Raw genomic sequence first — 16,943 nt, forward strand, 5'->3', positions numbered from 1 at the left:
CAGAGTTTGCTCAAATTCATGTCCATTGAGTAGGTGACAGTCTCTTAACCATCTTATCCTCTGCCTCCCCCTTCTCCTCCTGCCCTCAGTCTTTCCCAGCATCAGGATCTTTTCCAGTGAGTTGGCTCTTCGCATTAGGTGGCCAGAGTATTGGAGCTTCAGCTTCAGCACCAATGATTATTCAATATTCCAATGAATATTCAGAGTTGATTTCCTTTAGGACTGATTGGTTAGTTCTCCTATCATGTTTAAAGAAGCTAATTCTGAGTCCTTTAAACTGGAGGTATCAAATACACCTGTTTTAGGTTGTTTTAATGAAATACATATAAGCAATATAGGACAAAAAGGAAGGAAATTATTACAATGAGAGATTTTAACAAATGGGAGATTATAAATATGAGAAGTAAGTAAGGTAAGTGTTAGTCACTCAGTCATGCCCAACTCTAAGCAACCCCCCATGAACTGTAGCCTGCCAGGCTCCTCTGTCCATGGAATTCTCCAGGCAAGAATACTGAGTGGTTAGCCATTCCCTCCTCCAGAGGATCTTCCTGACTCAAGGACTGAACCCAGGTCTCCTGCATTGCAGGTGGATTCATTACCATCTAAGCCACCAGGGAAGCCCATGACAATGAGAAATTAAGACCAAATGCTAAAGTATTAACTCCCTTGAAAGAAAGTCATTGGAAAAGATCAAAAGCATCAGTCAGATGATTCATATTCCACATTTCTGATCTTGTAAGTTTTCTGCCATCCTTTGATTTTTTTCAGGATTCCTGAGGTATTGTGTGCGCATGCTGGAGAAAATGTTGTACACCATGTCTTCTTAATAAGGAAATCCTTAGAGTTCAGAACTCTCCAGAGTGCTACATGTATTGATTTGTAATTAGTCTCACTGCTGAGATTTCTACAGGATGATTTAAAGTCAGGTAACAAAATAAAATATATAAATCCCTCAATCTACAAGCTTGACTGTGGTTTTCAAAAGCCTTAGATAACATAAATGCTTCTGCTGGACTTAGGCAAGAAAACTAAACAAAGACAAATAAAAACATAAAGAAAGTTAGACACTGTCTTGCAGAATTCCTTCACCAATTATCTCCAGAAAACAAAGACCACACTGATAAGTAAAGAAAGTACATTTGGTGTGATTTTAAAAATTTAAAAATTTCTTCCAGTCCCTTAATGTTAACTCCAAAGACACTATCCTAGTGTTTGACATTCACTTATAATTCCAGTTCTTTTTATTAAGCTAAAAGACCATAGTTATTATACTAATATTAAGGAGTATTTAAAGTATTTAATATGGATGCGCAGATAAACTCACCTTGGGAGGCCTGGTTTGTGGTTTTAATTAATTTTCTTGCATGCCTGACTCACATGCAGAATTAAAAACACTGTCTATTCACCTAACCTATTTAGAGAGCAACTTGGCGATTTCTACCAAAATTAAGCCCATAGGTGACTTTTGATCCTACTAGGCCTTTAACATACTCATTAAGGTACTGTAGACAGAGGAAGCCATATCTACACCCACAGACACTCAATCACGTGTATAATAGCAAAACAAAACAAACACACACGTGCTGGTCTGGTAAAGCATGACACATTCATACAAGGAGATATTATAAAGATGCTAAGAAAAATGAGATACATCTCCAGCGGCTGATTTGGAAGTATTCTAAAATATATTCCATGAGCAAATCAAAGTGTAAATGATTTCACCATGCAAAGAGATTTGTGGTAGCGTTGGAGAGAGCTTTTAATTCTTTTAACGTTTAAAAAGAGATGTTTCCTCCTACTGACAACGTGAGGCATCCAGCTTGAGTGTTCTGAGCATCCGACAGCCTCCGCCCTCAGCGCCATCAGCCAGCAACCTGAACTGGTGCAGCCTTTTGGTCAGAGCGACTTTGGGAACAGCAGAAGAAACAGAAGCCCCGTCCTAGCCCTTGGGACCTCCGGAAGACCACCTACTCCGCTTCGAAGTGTCTCCTCCCCCAAAGTCCCTTCTGACTGACTGCCCCAGCCCCTGGAGGAGTCCGCCCACCCGTCCTCCCAATCCCTGCAACACCTCACTGTTAGGTTCTGCTTGCATTTCCCTCCGCGAGACAAGCGTGCTTCTGAACCCCAAACACTTCTTGAGTAGCTAGCTCTCCGACCGCCAGATTCAGCCAGCTAGCTCTTTGGTTCTAAATAAAATCTATGAAAAGGAGAACAGCACGAGCTCCAAAACTCGTTCCGATTTTGGAACCAGGCAGTTGCGGCCAAATGCCAGCGGTACTTTGGGGCTAGGTCTCCCCACGCGGCAGCTGCCCACCACAAGCCAGAGAAGGGTGAACAAGCGAGCGAACAGAAGGGTCAAAGCCGGCAGCAGCCGGCGGGCGCCTTTTAAGAACGCGGCTCCCGGAGCTTCCCACTTCCCGAGAAGGTCACGCACACCCCGAAGGAGACAGCTGTCACCTGGCCGGGTCCTCCCATCCCGGGGCTGCCCGCTAGGAGACTTCGAGTCGAGGAGGGTAAAGTTAGGAAGAGCCGACCCGCGCCCAGACTTCCGAGCGCGCCCGCCCGGGTACCTTGAAGTCATTGCTGTTGTCCTTGTGGTCCTCCACGCCCAGGCAGACGAAGTCCCGGGGCTCCTTCTTCTCTCCGGGGCGCAGCATCTTCCTCAGGCTTCGCCTCATTGACCACACCCCGGACGCCACCTGCGGCGGCGGCTCCCCACGGGTGCGGGCACCTAGGGCGAGACAGGCGGGGTGAGCCGGCGCCGGGCGCTGCCGGGCGCGGCTGGCGCTGAGGGCGCGCGCGCCGCTGGGGTCCGCGCCGGAGCTCCGAGCTTTTCCGCACCCGGCAGTCCCCGGGAGGAAAGAGATTTGCTCTGCGTGAGGCCGGGAGGACTTCTGGCCGGAGTTGCCCGGCTCAGGCTACTTGTAAGGCAGGAAGCAGGAGGCACGCATGGAGGGGTGGGGACACGCCATCGTGTCCACGCGCGGCCAGGGGGAGGCCGCGCCACGTGTTTCCCCGGGCGGTAAGCGCTACTGGCCCGTCCCGGCTGCAGCAGCGCACCCCTGAGTCTAGGTGTCAGGTCAGAGTGTCTCCACCGAATCTAGACTCATAATAAAAACCCTGAGAGCTCCCGTCCCTTCCTGCAATCAGAGAGAAAGGAAGGGGTGAGCAGGGGGACGCACAGGGGAGAGAATGACAAGAGAGTGAGTGACTGGTTACACTGGGAAGATGTTTATTTTTTTATTATTTAAATATTTTTATTTATATATTTATTTAAAAAAAGAAGAAAATCACAATACTCAGACCATTCTTAAATGGAACAATCAACTCATGTAAAATGGGTGTAAATCAAAAGAATACCCTAGAATTTGAGGGATTGTGTTCTAAGGCTTCCGATTTTGAGATCAGTCCTGGCTTCAGCAGAAAGTTGTTACATTTTTTAATGAAAGGCTTTTAGTTTTTTAGAGTTTTATTTTAGTAGAGTTTTATTTCTATGCAATGCAGAATTGACAGACCTCTGTATTCTCTCTCTTCCTGGCACGTAGTATTACATACAGTTTTGAAGTGATGATGTTTACGGCAGGTTTTGGGGGGAATGTTTCATTGACCTCTTAAATTGTAAACACTACAAAATGTCAAGATTGTGAGATCTGACACAACTTTGCCTTCAAGAGTACTAGACTGTGGAACGTCATATTATGTTTAAGGAAGACTTGGAGTGTTCATTGATGTTTAAGATTTTAATATTTCTGAAGGCCATTACAGTGACCTGGATATGTGCTGAAAGCCAAACTTAACATTTTTTTGTTTTGTTCTTTTTAAAAAAAAACAATTTCAAATAAATCCTATTTCAACACAGTGAAAAAATTTTATTGCGAGACTTCCCTGGAAGTCCAGTGGTTAAGACTCTGTGCTTCCAATGCTAGCGCCCTGTGTTTGATCGTGGGTAGGGGTACTAAGATATCATACACCATATGGCACAACCAAATTTTAAAAATAAATGAATAGGTTTATTTGTTTTCCCAGCTAAGAGCCACCAGGTTTCAGCTTCCTGTGTCTGCGTCATTGTAGAAGTCTCTCTGAGCTGGAGAGGTTTTTAGAAAAACTTATCTTTCTAAAAGAAAAGAAAGTAAAAGTTGGTCACACAGTCCTGTCCAGTTCTTTGTGATCTAATGGACTAGCCTGACAGGCTCCCCTGTCCATGGAATTCTCCAGGCAAGAGTACTGGAGTGGGTGACCATTTCCTTCTCCAGGGGATGTTTTCAACACAGGGATCGAACCCTGTCTCTTGGATTGCAGGCAGATTCTTTACCAGCTGAGCTACTAGGGAAGAAAGGGGAAGTGATTAAATTCTAGCAGTGGCTTGAGGGATTAGAAGTCACTTTGAACCTCTGACCCCATTTCCTGTGCATAACAATACTAATCCCCTCAGGGACTGGTGTTTCAGCAGGGCTAATAAAATGACTGTTAGATTATAGGAGAAATCATGATGACTAGTGTCCACTTGTTTACCCTCAGCACTGTTTGAAAGGCTTATCTTCATGGGCCAGTGCTGAGTTTATTAATAAACAGAGCTGGTGTAATTGTGGAGTGGAAGGCGTCTACTCTCTGTGAGAGAGGTTAGTTTTACATCTACCTACAAATAATATAGCCACTGAAACTACGTTTGCCACATGTTGCCACTATGTTTCTGCCACAAGTTTAGAAAGAAAAAACTTCCTTCCAAAGCAAATTACTCTGCACAGTCTTGAATTTAACTGACACTCTTTTGGCAGTTGGGGAGCTTCTCAGGTGGCACAGTGGTAAAGAATCTGCCTGCCAATACAGGAGACACAAGAGAGAGGAGTTTGATCCCTGGGTTCAGAAGATCCCCTGGAATAGGGAATGGCAACCTGCTCCAGTATTCTTGCCTGGAAAATTCCATGGACAGAGGAGCCTGGCAGGCACAGGTTCCCAAAAAGTCAGACATGACTGAGCACGCGTGCTCTTTTAAACACTCTGGATTATCATAGTCACCTGTAATCTTCAGAAACTAATCTAAGAACCCTGTGGACCCAAGACCTGACAGAGAGCAGGTACTAAATAAAGGTTTGTGGACTGCTTGCCATGCAGGCTACATTGGGGAGCATTTAAGGGTAGGTAAGGCAATGCCAAAGAATGCTCAAGCTACCGCACAATTGCACTCATCTCACACGCTAGTAAAGTAATGCTCAAAATTCTCCAAGCCAGGCTTCAACAGTACATGAACCGTGAACTTCCAGATGTTCAAGCTGGATTTAGAAAAGGCAAAGGAACCAGAGATCAAATTGCCAACATCCGTTGGATCATCAAAAAAGCAAGAGTTTCAGAAAAACATCTACTTCTGTTTTATTGACTATGCCAAAGCCTTTGACTATGTGGATCACAACAAACTGTGGAAAATTCTTCAAGAGATGGGAATACCAGACCACCTGACCTGCCTCCTGAGAAATCTGTATGCAGGTCATGAAGGAACAATTAGAATTGGACATGGAACAACAGACTGCTTCCAAATTGGGAAAGGAGTACTTCAAGGCCGTATGTTGTCACCCAGCTTAATGAAGTTATATGCAGAGTACATCATGCGAAATGCTGGGCTGGATGAAGCACAAGCTGGAGTCAAGATTGCTGGGAGAAAAATCAATAATCTCAGATGTGCAGATGACACCACCGTTATGGCAAAAAGCAAAGAACTAAAGAGTCTCTTGATGAAAGTGAAAGAAGAGAGTGAAAAAGTTGGCTTGAAACTCAACATTCAAAAAACCAAGATCATGGCATCTGGTCCCATCAACTTCATGGCAAATAGATGGGGAAACAATGGAAACAGTGACAGACTTTATTTTGGGGGGCTCCAAAATCACTGCAGATGGTGACTGCAGCCATGAAATTAAAAGATGCTTGCTCCTTGGAAGAAAAGCTATGACCAACCTAGACAGCATATTAAAAAGCAGAGACATTACTTTGCCAACAAAGGTCCATCTAGTCAAAGCTATGGTTTTTCCATTAATCATGTATGGATGTGAGAGTTGGACTATAAAGAAAGCTGAGTGCCGAAGAATTGATGCTTTTGAACTGTGGTGTTGGAGAAGACTCTTGGGAGTCCCTTGGACTGCAAGGAGATCCAATTAGTCAATCCTAAAGGAAATCAGTCCTGAATATTCATTGGAAGGACTGATGCTGAGGCTGAAGCTCAAGTTTTTTGGCCACCTGATGTGAAGAACTGACTCATTGGAAAAGACCCTGATGCTGGGAAGTATTGAAGGCAGGAGGAGAAGGGGCCGACAGAGGATGAGATGGTTGGATGGCATCACCGACTCAATGGACATGAGTTTGAGTAAGCTCCAGTAGTTGGTGAAGGACAGGAAGGCCTGGTGTGCTGCAGTCCATGAGGTCGCAAAGAGTCGGAAATGGCTGAGTAACTGAACTGAACTGAAGGTAGCATGATGATACTGTGGAACTATGGAAAGGTTCTACGGAAAGATTCCCCCAAAATCTTCCAGTCGTGATGGCAGGTTGCCATCAAGTCCACCCTTTGAATGGAATTCCTTGGAAGGATATTATTGAAGTAGTTATCACTGGTCATTGACCCACAGATGTGGACTTTTGAAAGACAGTTTCCCAGCAGCATCAGTGTCCAGGGAGTGCAGAACCGGGGGTCAGCTGCATACCTTATTATCATTTAGCTGAAGCAGGGAATGTATTTGGGATACCAGTAAAGGAAAGAATTAGAGGAACAGGGGAAAAAGAGAATAATCTTGAGTCATTGCAGTCTGCCTGGCATTTTAAAAGCAGATGCCTCATAGGAATATTAAAACTTTTTATTTGTGATTATCAATTACATTGATCAGTTGCTTTTCTACTAATTCTTAGCTGAAAGGGGTCACTAAGGCAAAAAGAGAACTAAGAGGAAGGTGTTTCAGGGGTTTTCAGGGGTCATTTTGGAAGCCTGGCAGAGAGCATGTCGTGGTGGTAAGCATCAGTTGGTTGTGTTGGCCTCAGAGAGGAATCTGGACCCAGGGAACTCCAGCATCACTGGGGGTGCTGGCAGGAGGGTCATAGGAGGCCAACATTGCCCCTTTGTAATAGTCACTGGCTTTAGCTGCCAGCTCAGCATCTGTCTTGAAGGATACCTTTTGCATTCTTGTCCCTATGCCCCATTTTTATCCCCCAAAGCAAAGAATTAAATATTCTTTTAATTTGTCCTCTAGTTTTTTAACACTGAAAATTGAAGATGGCTAGTGTTAACAGATTTGACGTTCTCCCCCCCCCCCCGCTTTCTGCTTATGAAAACAAAGAGATTGAAATATTATTTAATTTTTCCTTTTATCTTTGGCTGGACTTAGCATTTCAGGCACTTTTCAAGCAGTGTTCTTTCAAGACCTCTCATTCCCATCAGTGTTCCTTATTAATGGTTAAATGCCAACATGTATTGGATCATAGAAAAAGCAAGAGAGTTCCAGAAAAACATCTACTTCTCCTTTATTGACTATGCCAAAGCCCTTGACTGTGTGAATCACAAAAAACTATAGAAAATTCTTCAAGAGATGGGAATCCAGACCACCTTATCTGCCTCCTGAGAAATCTGTATGCATGTCAAAAAGCAACAATTAGAACTGGACATGGAACAACAGACTGGCTACAAATTTGGAAAGGAGTACATCAAGGCTGTATATTGTCACCCTGCTTATTTAACTTATATGCAGAGTACATCATGTGAAATGCTGGGCTGGATGAAGCACAAGCTGGAATCAAGATTGCTGGGAGAAATATCAGTAACCTCAGATATGCAGATGACACCACCCTTATGGCAGAAAGCAAAGAAGAACTAAAGAGCCTCTTGATGAAAGTGAAAGAGGAGAGTGAAAATGTTGGCTTAAAACTCAACATTCAGAAAACTAAGATCATGGCATCTGGTCCCATCAGTTCAATTCAGTTCAGTCACGCAGTTGTGTCTGACTCTTTAGGACCCCATGGACTGCAGCACACCAGGCCTCTCTGTCCATCACCAACTCCTGGAGTTCACTCAAACTCATGTCCATTGAGTCGGTGATGCCATCCAACCATCTCATCCTCTGTCGGTCCCTTCTCCTCCTGCCTTCAATCTTGCCCAGCATCAGGGTCTTTTCAGATGAATCAGTTCTTTGCATCAGGTGATCAAAGTTTTGGGGTTTCAGCTTCAGCATTAGTCTTTCCAATGAATATTTGGGACTGATTTCCTTTAGAATAGACTGGTTGGATCTCCTTGCAGTCCAAGGGACTCTCAAGGGTCTTCTCCATGTATACCTATGGCTGATTCATGTTGAGGTTTGACAGAAAACAGCAAAATTATGTAAAGCAATTATCCTTCAATAAAAAATTAATTATTTTTTAAAAAAGAGTCTTCTCTAATACCACAGTTCAAAAGCATCAATTCTTCAGCACTCAGCTTTCTTTATAGTCCAACTCTCACATCCATACATGACGACTGGAAAAACCACAGCTTTGACTAGACAGACCTTTGTTGGCAAAGTAATGTCTCTGCTTTTTAATATGCTGTCTAGGTTGGTCATAACTTTTCTTCCAAGGAGCAAGCGTTTTAATTTCATGACTGCAATCACCATCTGCAGTGATTTTGGAGCCCAGAAAAATAAAGTCTGTCACTGTTTCCATTGTTTCCCCATCTATTTGCCATGAAGTTGATGGGACCGGATGCCATGATCTTAGTTTTCTGAATGTTGAGTTTCAAGCCAACTTTTTCACTCTCTTCTTTCACTTTCATCAAGAGGCTCTTTAGTTCTTCTTCACTTTCTGCCATAACGGTGGTGTCATCTGCATATCTGAGGTTATTGATTTTTCTCCCAGCAATCTTGATTCCAGCTTGTGCTTCACCAGCCCAGCATTTCGCATGATGTACTCTGCATATAAGTTAAATAAGCAGGGTGACAATATACAGCCTTGACGTACTCCTTTCCCTATTTGGAACCAGTCTGTTGTTCCGTGTCCAGTTCTAAATGGCCCATCACTTCATGGCAAATAGATGGGGAAACAATGGAAACAGTGACAGACTTTATTTTGGGGGTTTCAAAATCACTGTGGATGGTAACTGCAGCCATGAAATTAAAAGATACTTGCTCCTTGGAAGAAAAGGTATTACCAAGCTAGACAGCATATTAAAAAGCAGAGACATTACTTTGCTGACGAAGGTCCGTCTAGTCAAAGCTATGGTTTTTCAAGTAGTCATGTATGGATGTGAGAGTTGGACTATGAAGAAAGCTGAGCACCGAAGAATTGATGCTTCTGAACTGTGGTGTTGGAGAAGACTCTTGAGAGTCCCTTGGACAGCAAGGAGATCAAACCAGTCAATCCTAAAGGAAATCAGTCCTGAATATTCATTGGCAGGACTGATCCTGTTGCTGAAGCTGAAGCTCCAGTACTTTGGCCACCTGATGGAAAGACCTGACTCACTGGAAAAACCCTGATGCTGGAAAAAATTGAAGGCAGGAGGAGAAGGGGACAAGAGAGGATAAGGTGGTTGAATGGCAACACTGACTCTATGGACATGAGTTTGAGTAAGCTCTGGGATTTAGTGATGGACAGGGAAGCCTGGCATGCTGCAATTTATAGGGTCACAAAGCGTCAGATGTGACAGAACAACTGAACTGAACTGAAGTTCTTTATTCTAAGAACGGCTTCTTACTTAATAGAAGTCTTTATATCCAAGAAGCCTTTATATCTAAGACTTCTATTAAGCAAGTGATTTGCAAATATTCTCTTAGACCTTGTGGCTTCTTTTTATTTTCATAATGCTGTCTGTTAAAAAGCAAAACTTTTACATTTTGATAAAAATTTGATTTGTTCATTTTATGGATTGTGCACTGTGTGTCATATGTATAAATTTTTGTCTGCTAAAATCATAAGGTTCTCTTCAATGTTTTCTTCCAGCAGGTTTATGATTTTAGCTTTTACAAAGATTCACTTTGAGTTAATTTTTGTGTGTGCTGCAAGAGTCCAATGTTTCTTTTTATTTCATGTGGATATTCAGTTGTTACCATTTGCTAAAAAAAATCTGTATTTTCTTCATCAGTTTAACCTTGGACTACTGTCAAAAATCAATTGACCATAAGTATAGGGACTTGTTTCTGGACTTCCTGTTCTTTTCCATTGATAGATATATTTGTGTTTAAGTCAATACCGTACAGTTTTGATTTCATAGCTTCATGGTAAACTTGAACTCAAATGTTGTAAGTCCCCCAAATTTTATTTTCTTTTTCTCTAAATTGTTTTGGCTATTCTAAGTCCTTGGCACTATAAATTTAGGATCAGCTCATCAATTTCATGGAAAAGCTTGCTGAGATTTTGATAGGAATTGCATTGAGTCTATAGATCAGTTTGGTGAGATGTGTCACCTTAACATTGTCTTCTAATCCATAAATGTGGTATTTTTATCCATTTATTTAGGTCTTTCTTGATTTCTGTCAGCAGTATTTTATAGTTTTCCATGTACAGATCATGCACGATTATTGTTAAATGTATCCTTAAGAATTTTATTGCTGTGCTGTGCGTAGTTGCTCAGTTGTATGTATCTGATTCTTTGCGACGCCATGGACTGTAGCCCACGAGGGCTTTTAATTTTCTTTCTGGGAATATATTTAATGACCAATTCACTTTTATTTTATAGATTTTTTAAATTTTATATTTTTGCTTGAGTAAACTTTGGTGATTTGTTTCTCTTCAGAAATTTGTCTATCTAACTTGCCTATTTCTTGCTGTAAAGTTGTTCGTAAAATTCCCTTACAATCCTTTTAATTCTTGTAGTGTCCCCTCTTTCCTTCCTGATTTTGGTAATTAGTGTCATCTGTCTCTTCTCAGAAATAGTTTATCAATATTTTTTTATCTTTTCAAAGAAGAAACTTATTAATTGTATTGATTTTTCTCTATAGTTTTGCTACCTTTGGTTTCACTGTTTTCAATGATTTTTCTCTTCAATTTGTTTTTCTTTCTGGTAGCTTTGGATTTGACTTGATCTTTCTTTACTTCCTCAATATGTAACCCAGAGGCGGTTGATTTTAGATCTTTCTAATATAAGCATTTAAAGCTACAAGATACTTTCTAAGCATTGTTTTAGTTGCATCCCATAAATTCCATGATTTGTTGTGTTTACATTTGTGGCTTCTTCTTTAATTCACAAGTTATTTTTTGAAAATGTGTGTTTAATTTCCAAGTATTTGGGGTTTTCCCAGATTTCTTTCTGTTGTTTCTGACAATCCGGTTGTGGTCAGAGAAATACTTTGTATGATTTCAGTGCATCTAAATTCAAATGTGAAGTCACTGAGACTTGTTTTATGGATGTCATGTGGTCTCTCCTAGAAACTGTTTCATGTATACTTCAAAAGAATGTGTATTCTCTTTCTTTTGGTAACGTTTTTGCATGTTTTAAAGTCCGTTTGGTTTATAGCATTGTTCATGTCTTCCATATTCTTAGTGAATTTTTTGTCTATTCTTCTATCAGTTGCTGAGAAAAGAGTATTAAAATCTCCAGTTATAACTGTGTGTATGCCTGAGTGCTCAGTGATGTCCAACTCTGCAACCCTATGGGCTGTATGTAGCCCACCAGTCTCCTCTGTCCATGGAATTTTCCAGGCAAGAATACTGAAGTGGGTTCCCATTTTCTCCACCAGGGGACCTTCCCAACCCAGGGATTGAACCCATATCTCCTGCATTGGCAGGCAGATCCTTTACCACTGGACCACCTAGGAAGCCCCCAGTTATAACTGTTAATTGTTGATTTATTCTTTCCATTTTGTTCAGGATTTACTTCTTTTTGGGTAGCTGTGTGTTCTTAAATGTATGCATATTTGTAATTATTGCTATTCTGTTACATTTCCCCTTTTATTATTATGAAATTTCTTTCTTTGTCTTTAGTAATATTTTTTGTGTTAAAGTCTATTTTGTCTGAGATAGCTATTCCAGGTCACCTGTATTTATTGTTTACATGGTAGACCTTTTTTGTATCCTTTATGTATCTTTAAAGTATTTCTAATACATTGTGTCAAGTTAAATCTTGCTCTTTCATCTAACTCCAGAATCTGTTTTTTAATTACAATGTTTAACCCTTGAAATTAACTGTAATTGTTTCTATGGTACTGCTGTTTTGATATGTGTTTTCTATGTCTCATATCTTTCTCTTCTACTCTATTCCTCTTTTACTGACTTCTTTTGTGTTCAACAATTCTTTTAGCAAACTATTTTTATTCTTTGGTAGATTTTTTAGTAAGTTATTTTCTTTGTGTAGTGATAACAATGTTCAAAACTTATCACTGTCTACTTCAGATTAGTACTTATTTAATTCCAGTAAGCTATATCAACTTTTTTCCAATACACCTCCATTTCCTCTCCCATCTTTATACTATTATTATTATTTGTAATACATTTATGGGTACATACTATATCTATGTATATTATATACTTCAAAATAAAAGTGTTAAAATATTTACCGTATTCAGTGTTCTTCATTTCTTCCAGTAGATTTGCATAATAGTCTGGTATCATTTCCTTTCTATCTGAAGAACTTCCTTTAGAATTTCTTGTAAGGCTGTTCTGCTTGAAAAAAATTATTAATGGATAATTTTGCTAGATGTATAACTTTTATTCAACAGATTTTTTTAAGCACTTTAAATGTTATTACATTGACCTCCATTGTCTCTGATGGGAAATAATCAAAATATTTTATTGTTGTTCCTCACTTAAGATTTTTGTCAATCTCAAAAGTTAATGCTTGTCTATATCTTCCCATTTACAATACAACAGCTTACATTTCTTTCTTGTTGACTATCCCTGTAACCCATATTAATATATCCAGGGTTTTAGTTTCAGATTTTAAAAAATTAAGCTTTATAAAAGTATTTAGATAACTGTAAATTTTATCATTATTTTTTATATTACTGTTTCTCACAATCCTTATAATTCCTTTTCTCAGAGTCATATGAATTTTTCCTGGATTCCATATATAAGGGATTCTTCTAGAGAAGAAGAATTTGTTGAAGAGAAATTGGTGATACAAAATTCTAGGCCTTACATGTCTAAAACTTTCCTTATTTTGGCTTCCTCTTGGATGATGGTTTTAATAGATATAAAACTATTTCAAAGTCATTTTCTCTGAGAAATTTGAAGACTTTATTTTTCTTTTTCATCATTCATTTTTACAGATAAAGTATCTTATATCAATCTGTTTATCATTCATTTCTTGTTAATTTGTTTTATTTTTCTATCTGGAATGTTTTAGGATTTTCACCTTATTCTGTTACAAAACATCACCAATATGTAACTCACTGAGCATTTCTATTTTGCCTTGTTCTGAACTCTGTGGTGCTTCTAATCTAATGATTTTCTTTGCTCTGGGAAATCGTCTTCCATGTTATTCATTATCTTCTTTTGTATCTACAATGTTAGGTATCTTTTCATGGCAGATAACAGAAAAACACAACCAAAACTAGCTTAACCAATAGTGGAATTGATTGGTTCATAGAACTAAAAAGCCTGTGTTAATGTAGTGTACTAATGTAAGACAGACTGATCTGGGACTGAATGTCATCAAAGCTCTTTCTGTCTCCTCCTCTATCACTTTTTTCATAAAGAAAGAGAAATTTCTCTACTGTTTGAAAGCTCCCACTCTTCCAAGTTTATGACCGTTGGTGTGATCACTGAGTTTTCTCTCAGCTCTATAAAATTTCATGATGTAGTTTTGACCTCCCATCTTTCCAGAATCCTATTTCTAAACCTTTGGTTGCATGCATTGTTTTGTTTTGTTTTTCCTGCTTTCATTTGGATTTATCTTTATTAAAAAAATATTTTATTATTTCACATTTTCAGATGGGAAAGAAAGTAGATGTGTCTCAGACAACTATCTTAATTCAATCACTTTCTCTTATTTTCTCTGTAATTTAAGAAATTTTATCCTGTGTCTGCCAACTTGTGTGGAAATGTTCTTTTTTTTTTGTATAGTGCATCTTGAAATAATTAAGTTACATTAGAAAAGGACTGGGTTTGGGAGGAAGGGGAGAAACTAATATTTAATAAATCCTACTTCTCACTAGGCCATGTCATTAGTTTGGTGATAGCAAAGTCCCAAACAGAAAATTCTGCTTAACACAGATATATAGATGTTATACACATATGTGTGTATGTTAGTCGCTCAGTTATGTCTCACTCTTTGCAACCCCGTGGACTATAGCTCGCCAGGCTCATCTGTCCGTAGAATTCTCCAGGCAAGAATACTGGAGTAGGTTGCCATTCCCTTCTCCAGGGGATCTTCCCTCCCCAGGGATCAAACCCAGGCCTCCGGCACTGTGGGCAGATTGTTTACTGTCTGAGCCACACATACATGCCCAAGCACACAGACACACAGACATGCACACACCATACGCATATTACTGTGGACGCCTGTGAGATACTCTTTTCTATCAGGAATCAGAGACTGCCCATGAGCTTTGATTGAGAGAAGCCTGAAGCAGATTCTTCCCTCTCTACCTCCCAGAAGACCAACTGATAGACACAGATCATCCAAACCAGCCCCATTCCAGGGCCCTTGACAACTGTGGTCTAGAGAGATTATTAGTGCAATTAATAAAAGTGCGAATCTGATAAGGTTATTTCAAAGGTGAGTATTTAAAAAACCTAATTAAGTTGGCCCCCAGACCAGAAGAAAACCTTGCTAAGAATCAATTGTGACATGGCAAATAGTAATTCAAATTTTAGAATAAAGTAAGTTATATAAATTTATTTTACTTGTATTCTATTCCTGTAAACTGTATTCTATAAAGCTTAATCAGATGGTGGGTTAATCTTCATGTTCTGAATTTTTATTTCTAACTATTTAACCTGAAGCAACAGTCAAAATTTAAAATACGTTTCCATGATATCGGCCCATGAAGGAGATTATGGTAGATTTCTCATATTAGCAGTATTACTCTATAGGATTTGAAAGTACAGTTGAAACTCCCTGCTGATTATGAAAAGCCTCTGTGGTACAACTTTACCTGCTATACACTTAATTCATTTATACCAAGGTCATTGTTGACTGGGGCAGTAAAAATGCAATAGAAAGCACCTCTGCTATTTACCTTAATAACTTTATTATATATGGAAGCTTTTAAGCACAAGGATATTTTAAACCAATATATGAAAATATCTTATTGAATTTATTTTAAGCAGTTAATGCAAATAATATCTGTAGTTCAATGTATTTTCAGTATATAGAAATATTATTGTTTTATTGTTTTAAGAATACATTCAATTTCCCAGTCTGTAAAGAGAAAATCTTTTTAGATTTCCAAGTCTTAATTAAGCTTCTCAGTAATTCTGGACAATCATAGCTCAAACAATTTGAATAAAATCATATGTAAAAATAAAGTTTTTTTCATCCAATTCATGATGGGAACTAGGCCAGATTGAAACTAAATAACATCAAATATAAAATGAGAACTTACATTCCTTAGAGTTGAAACACAAACTAGCCTTTGAAGTATATAATAAGTATTATCATTATGTTAATTTCTTATATCAGAAAACTTGACTCACCTAACATCTGAAATGTTAGGACATTTAAAATCTTAAAGTTACAAGATAGTGAATAAAAATCATGCTTACCTTTATTCATGGAAATTGACGTCTTGTACCTGATGTTACCCAGGTAAAGAGTTGTTCCTTTTCTCACACAGTCCATAGGTTGCACCCACTTTTATAGTCGTATATAATTACACAAAGGGTGGTTCATTCTAGGAGTCAATATTGTGTCTTTTTATTAGACTACCTTATATAAATGATGAGTGAACACAAAGTTTTCATACTTTGAGCTTTGAAATTTGATTGCTGGCTACTGAAAAGGAGTCACCTGATTTATTATTGCTTGAAGTTTATCTCATTTACTCTTATAATATAATATCACAAATCAAACTAGTTAAAAGTGGTACCCTCAGGAGAGTTATTTAGCTTCTGTGGTAAACTAATCACCATCCTTCTACTGAATAAAAGACGGATCACCAAGAAAAGTATATAAAAGTTTGCATCATTGTCATTCAGGTATAAAATGTGCTATATACCAGTAAAATGGGGACAAAACTGAGTTATTCAAGAGAAAATTATCCAAAATAGAATATGACAAATGCCTCATGTCGTAAGCATATATTTGAGTCTGCCATTATCTTAAGAAAAATAAATTTCTTAAGAAAGTAATTAACAAGATACTTTGTGAAAGCTGTAATATCTTTTAAGTTACACTAGCTTTGTACATCAAATATGACAACTTGATTGGAGATGGTTCATCTGATATGTCCTCTGTTTTCTGGTTCTAATGCATTTTCATTGTCAGTCAATTATTAACTCAGAAACATTTTTTGAGCAGAAATTGTATACTAGGTAGTATATTAAGATGTCCTAAGGAGCTGAGATCTCCTCAAGAAAATTGGAGATATCAAGGGAACATTTCATGCAAGGATGGGCACAATAGAGAACAGAAACAGTAAGGACCTAACAGAGATTAAGAAGAGATGACAAGAATACACAGAAGAAATATTTTTTAAAAAAAGGTCTTAATGACCAGGATAATCACAATGGTGTGGTCACTCACCTAGAGCCAGACTCCTGAAGTGTCAAGTCAAGTGGGCCTTTGAAAGCATTACTATGAACAAAGCTAATAGAAGTGATGGAATTCCAACCGAGCTACTTAAAATTGTAAGATGATGCTGTTAAAGTGCTGCATTTAATATGTCAGCAAATCTGGAAAACTCAGCAGTAATCTCAGGACTGGAAAAGGTCAGTTTTCATTCCAATCCCAAACAAGGACAATGCCAAAGAATGTTCAAACTACTACACAATTGCACTTGTTTCACAGGTTAGCAAGGTTATGCTCAAAATCCTTCAAACTTGGCTTCAGCAGCACATGAACTGAG

The 16,943-nt window shown here is 39.0% G+C and overlaps 1 protein-coding gene across 1 annotated transcript in view; it reads right to left on the reverse strand.

Annotated features, from left to right (window-relative positions):
* TRPA1 (transient receptor potential cation channel subfamily A member 1) overlaps positions 1-15,681 on the reverse strand; it is a 67,869-nt gene extending 52,188 nt beyond the window's left edge. The window contains exons 1-3 of the mRNA XM_043483603.1: positions 15,643-15,681; positions 12,492-12,594; positions 2,571-2,731 (exon numbers count right to left, since the gene is read on the reverse strand). Of these exons, the coding sequence (XP_043339538.1) occupies positions 2,571-2,731; positions 12,492-12,546 (216 nt within the window). The 5' untranslated portion in view covers positions 12,547-12,594; positions 15,643-15,681. The remainder of the gene's footprint in view (positions 1-2,570; positions 2,732-12,491; positions 12,595-15,642) is intronic.
* Between the last annotated feature and the right edge of the window lie 1,262 nt (positions 15,682-16,943).

The sequence above is a fragment of the Cervus canadensis genome, chromosome 12, assembly GCF_019320065.1.
Source record: "Cervus canadensis isolate Bull #8, Minnesota chromosome 12, ASM1932006v1, whole genome shotgun sequence".
In the NCBI taxonomy this organism is placed as follows: Eukaryota; Metazoa; Chordata; class Mammalia; order Artiodactyla; family Cervidae; genus Cervus; species Cervus canadensis.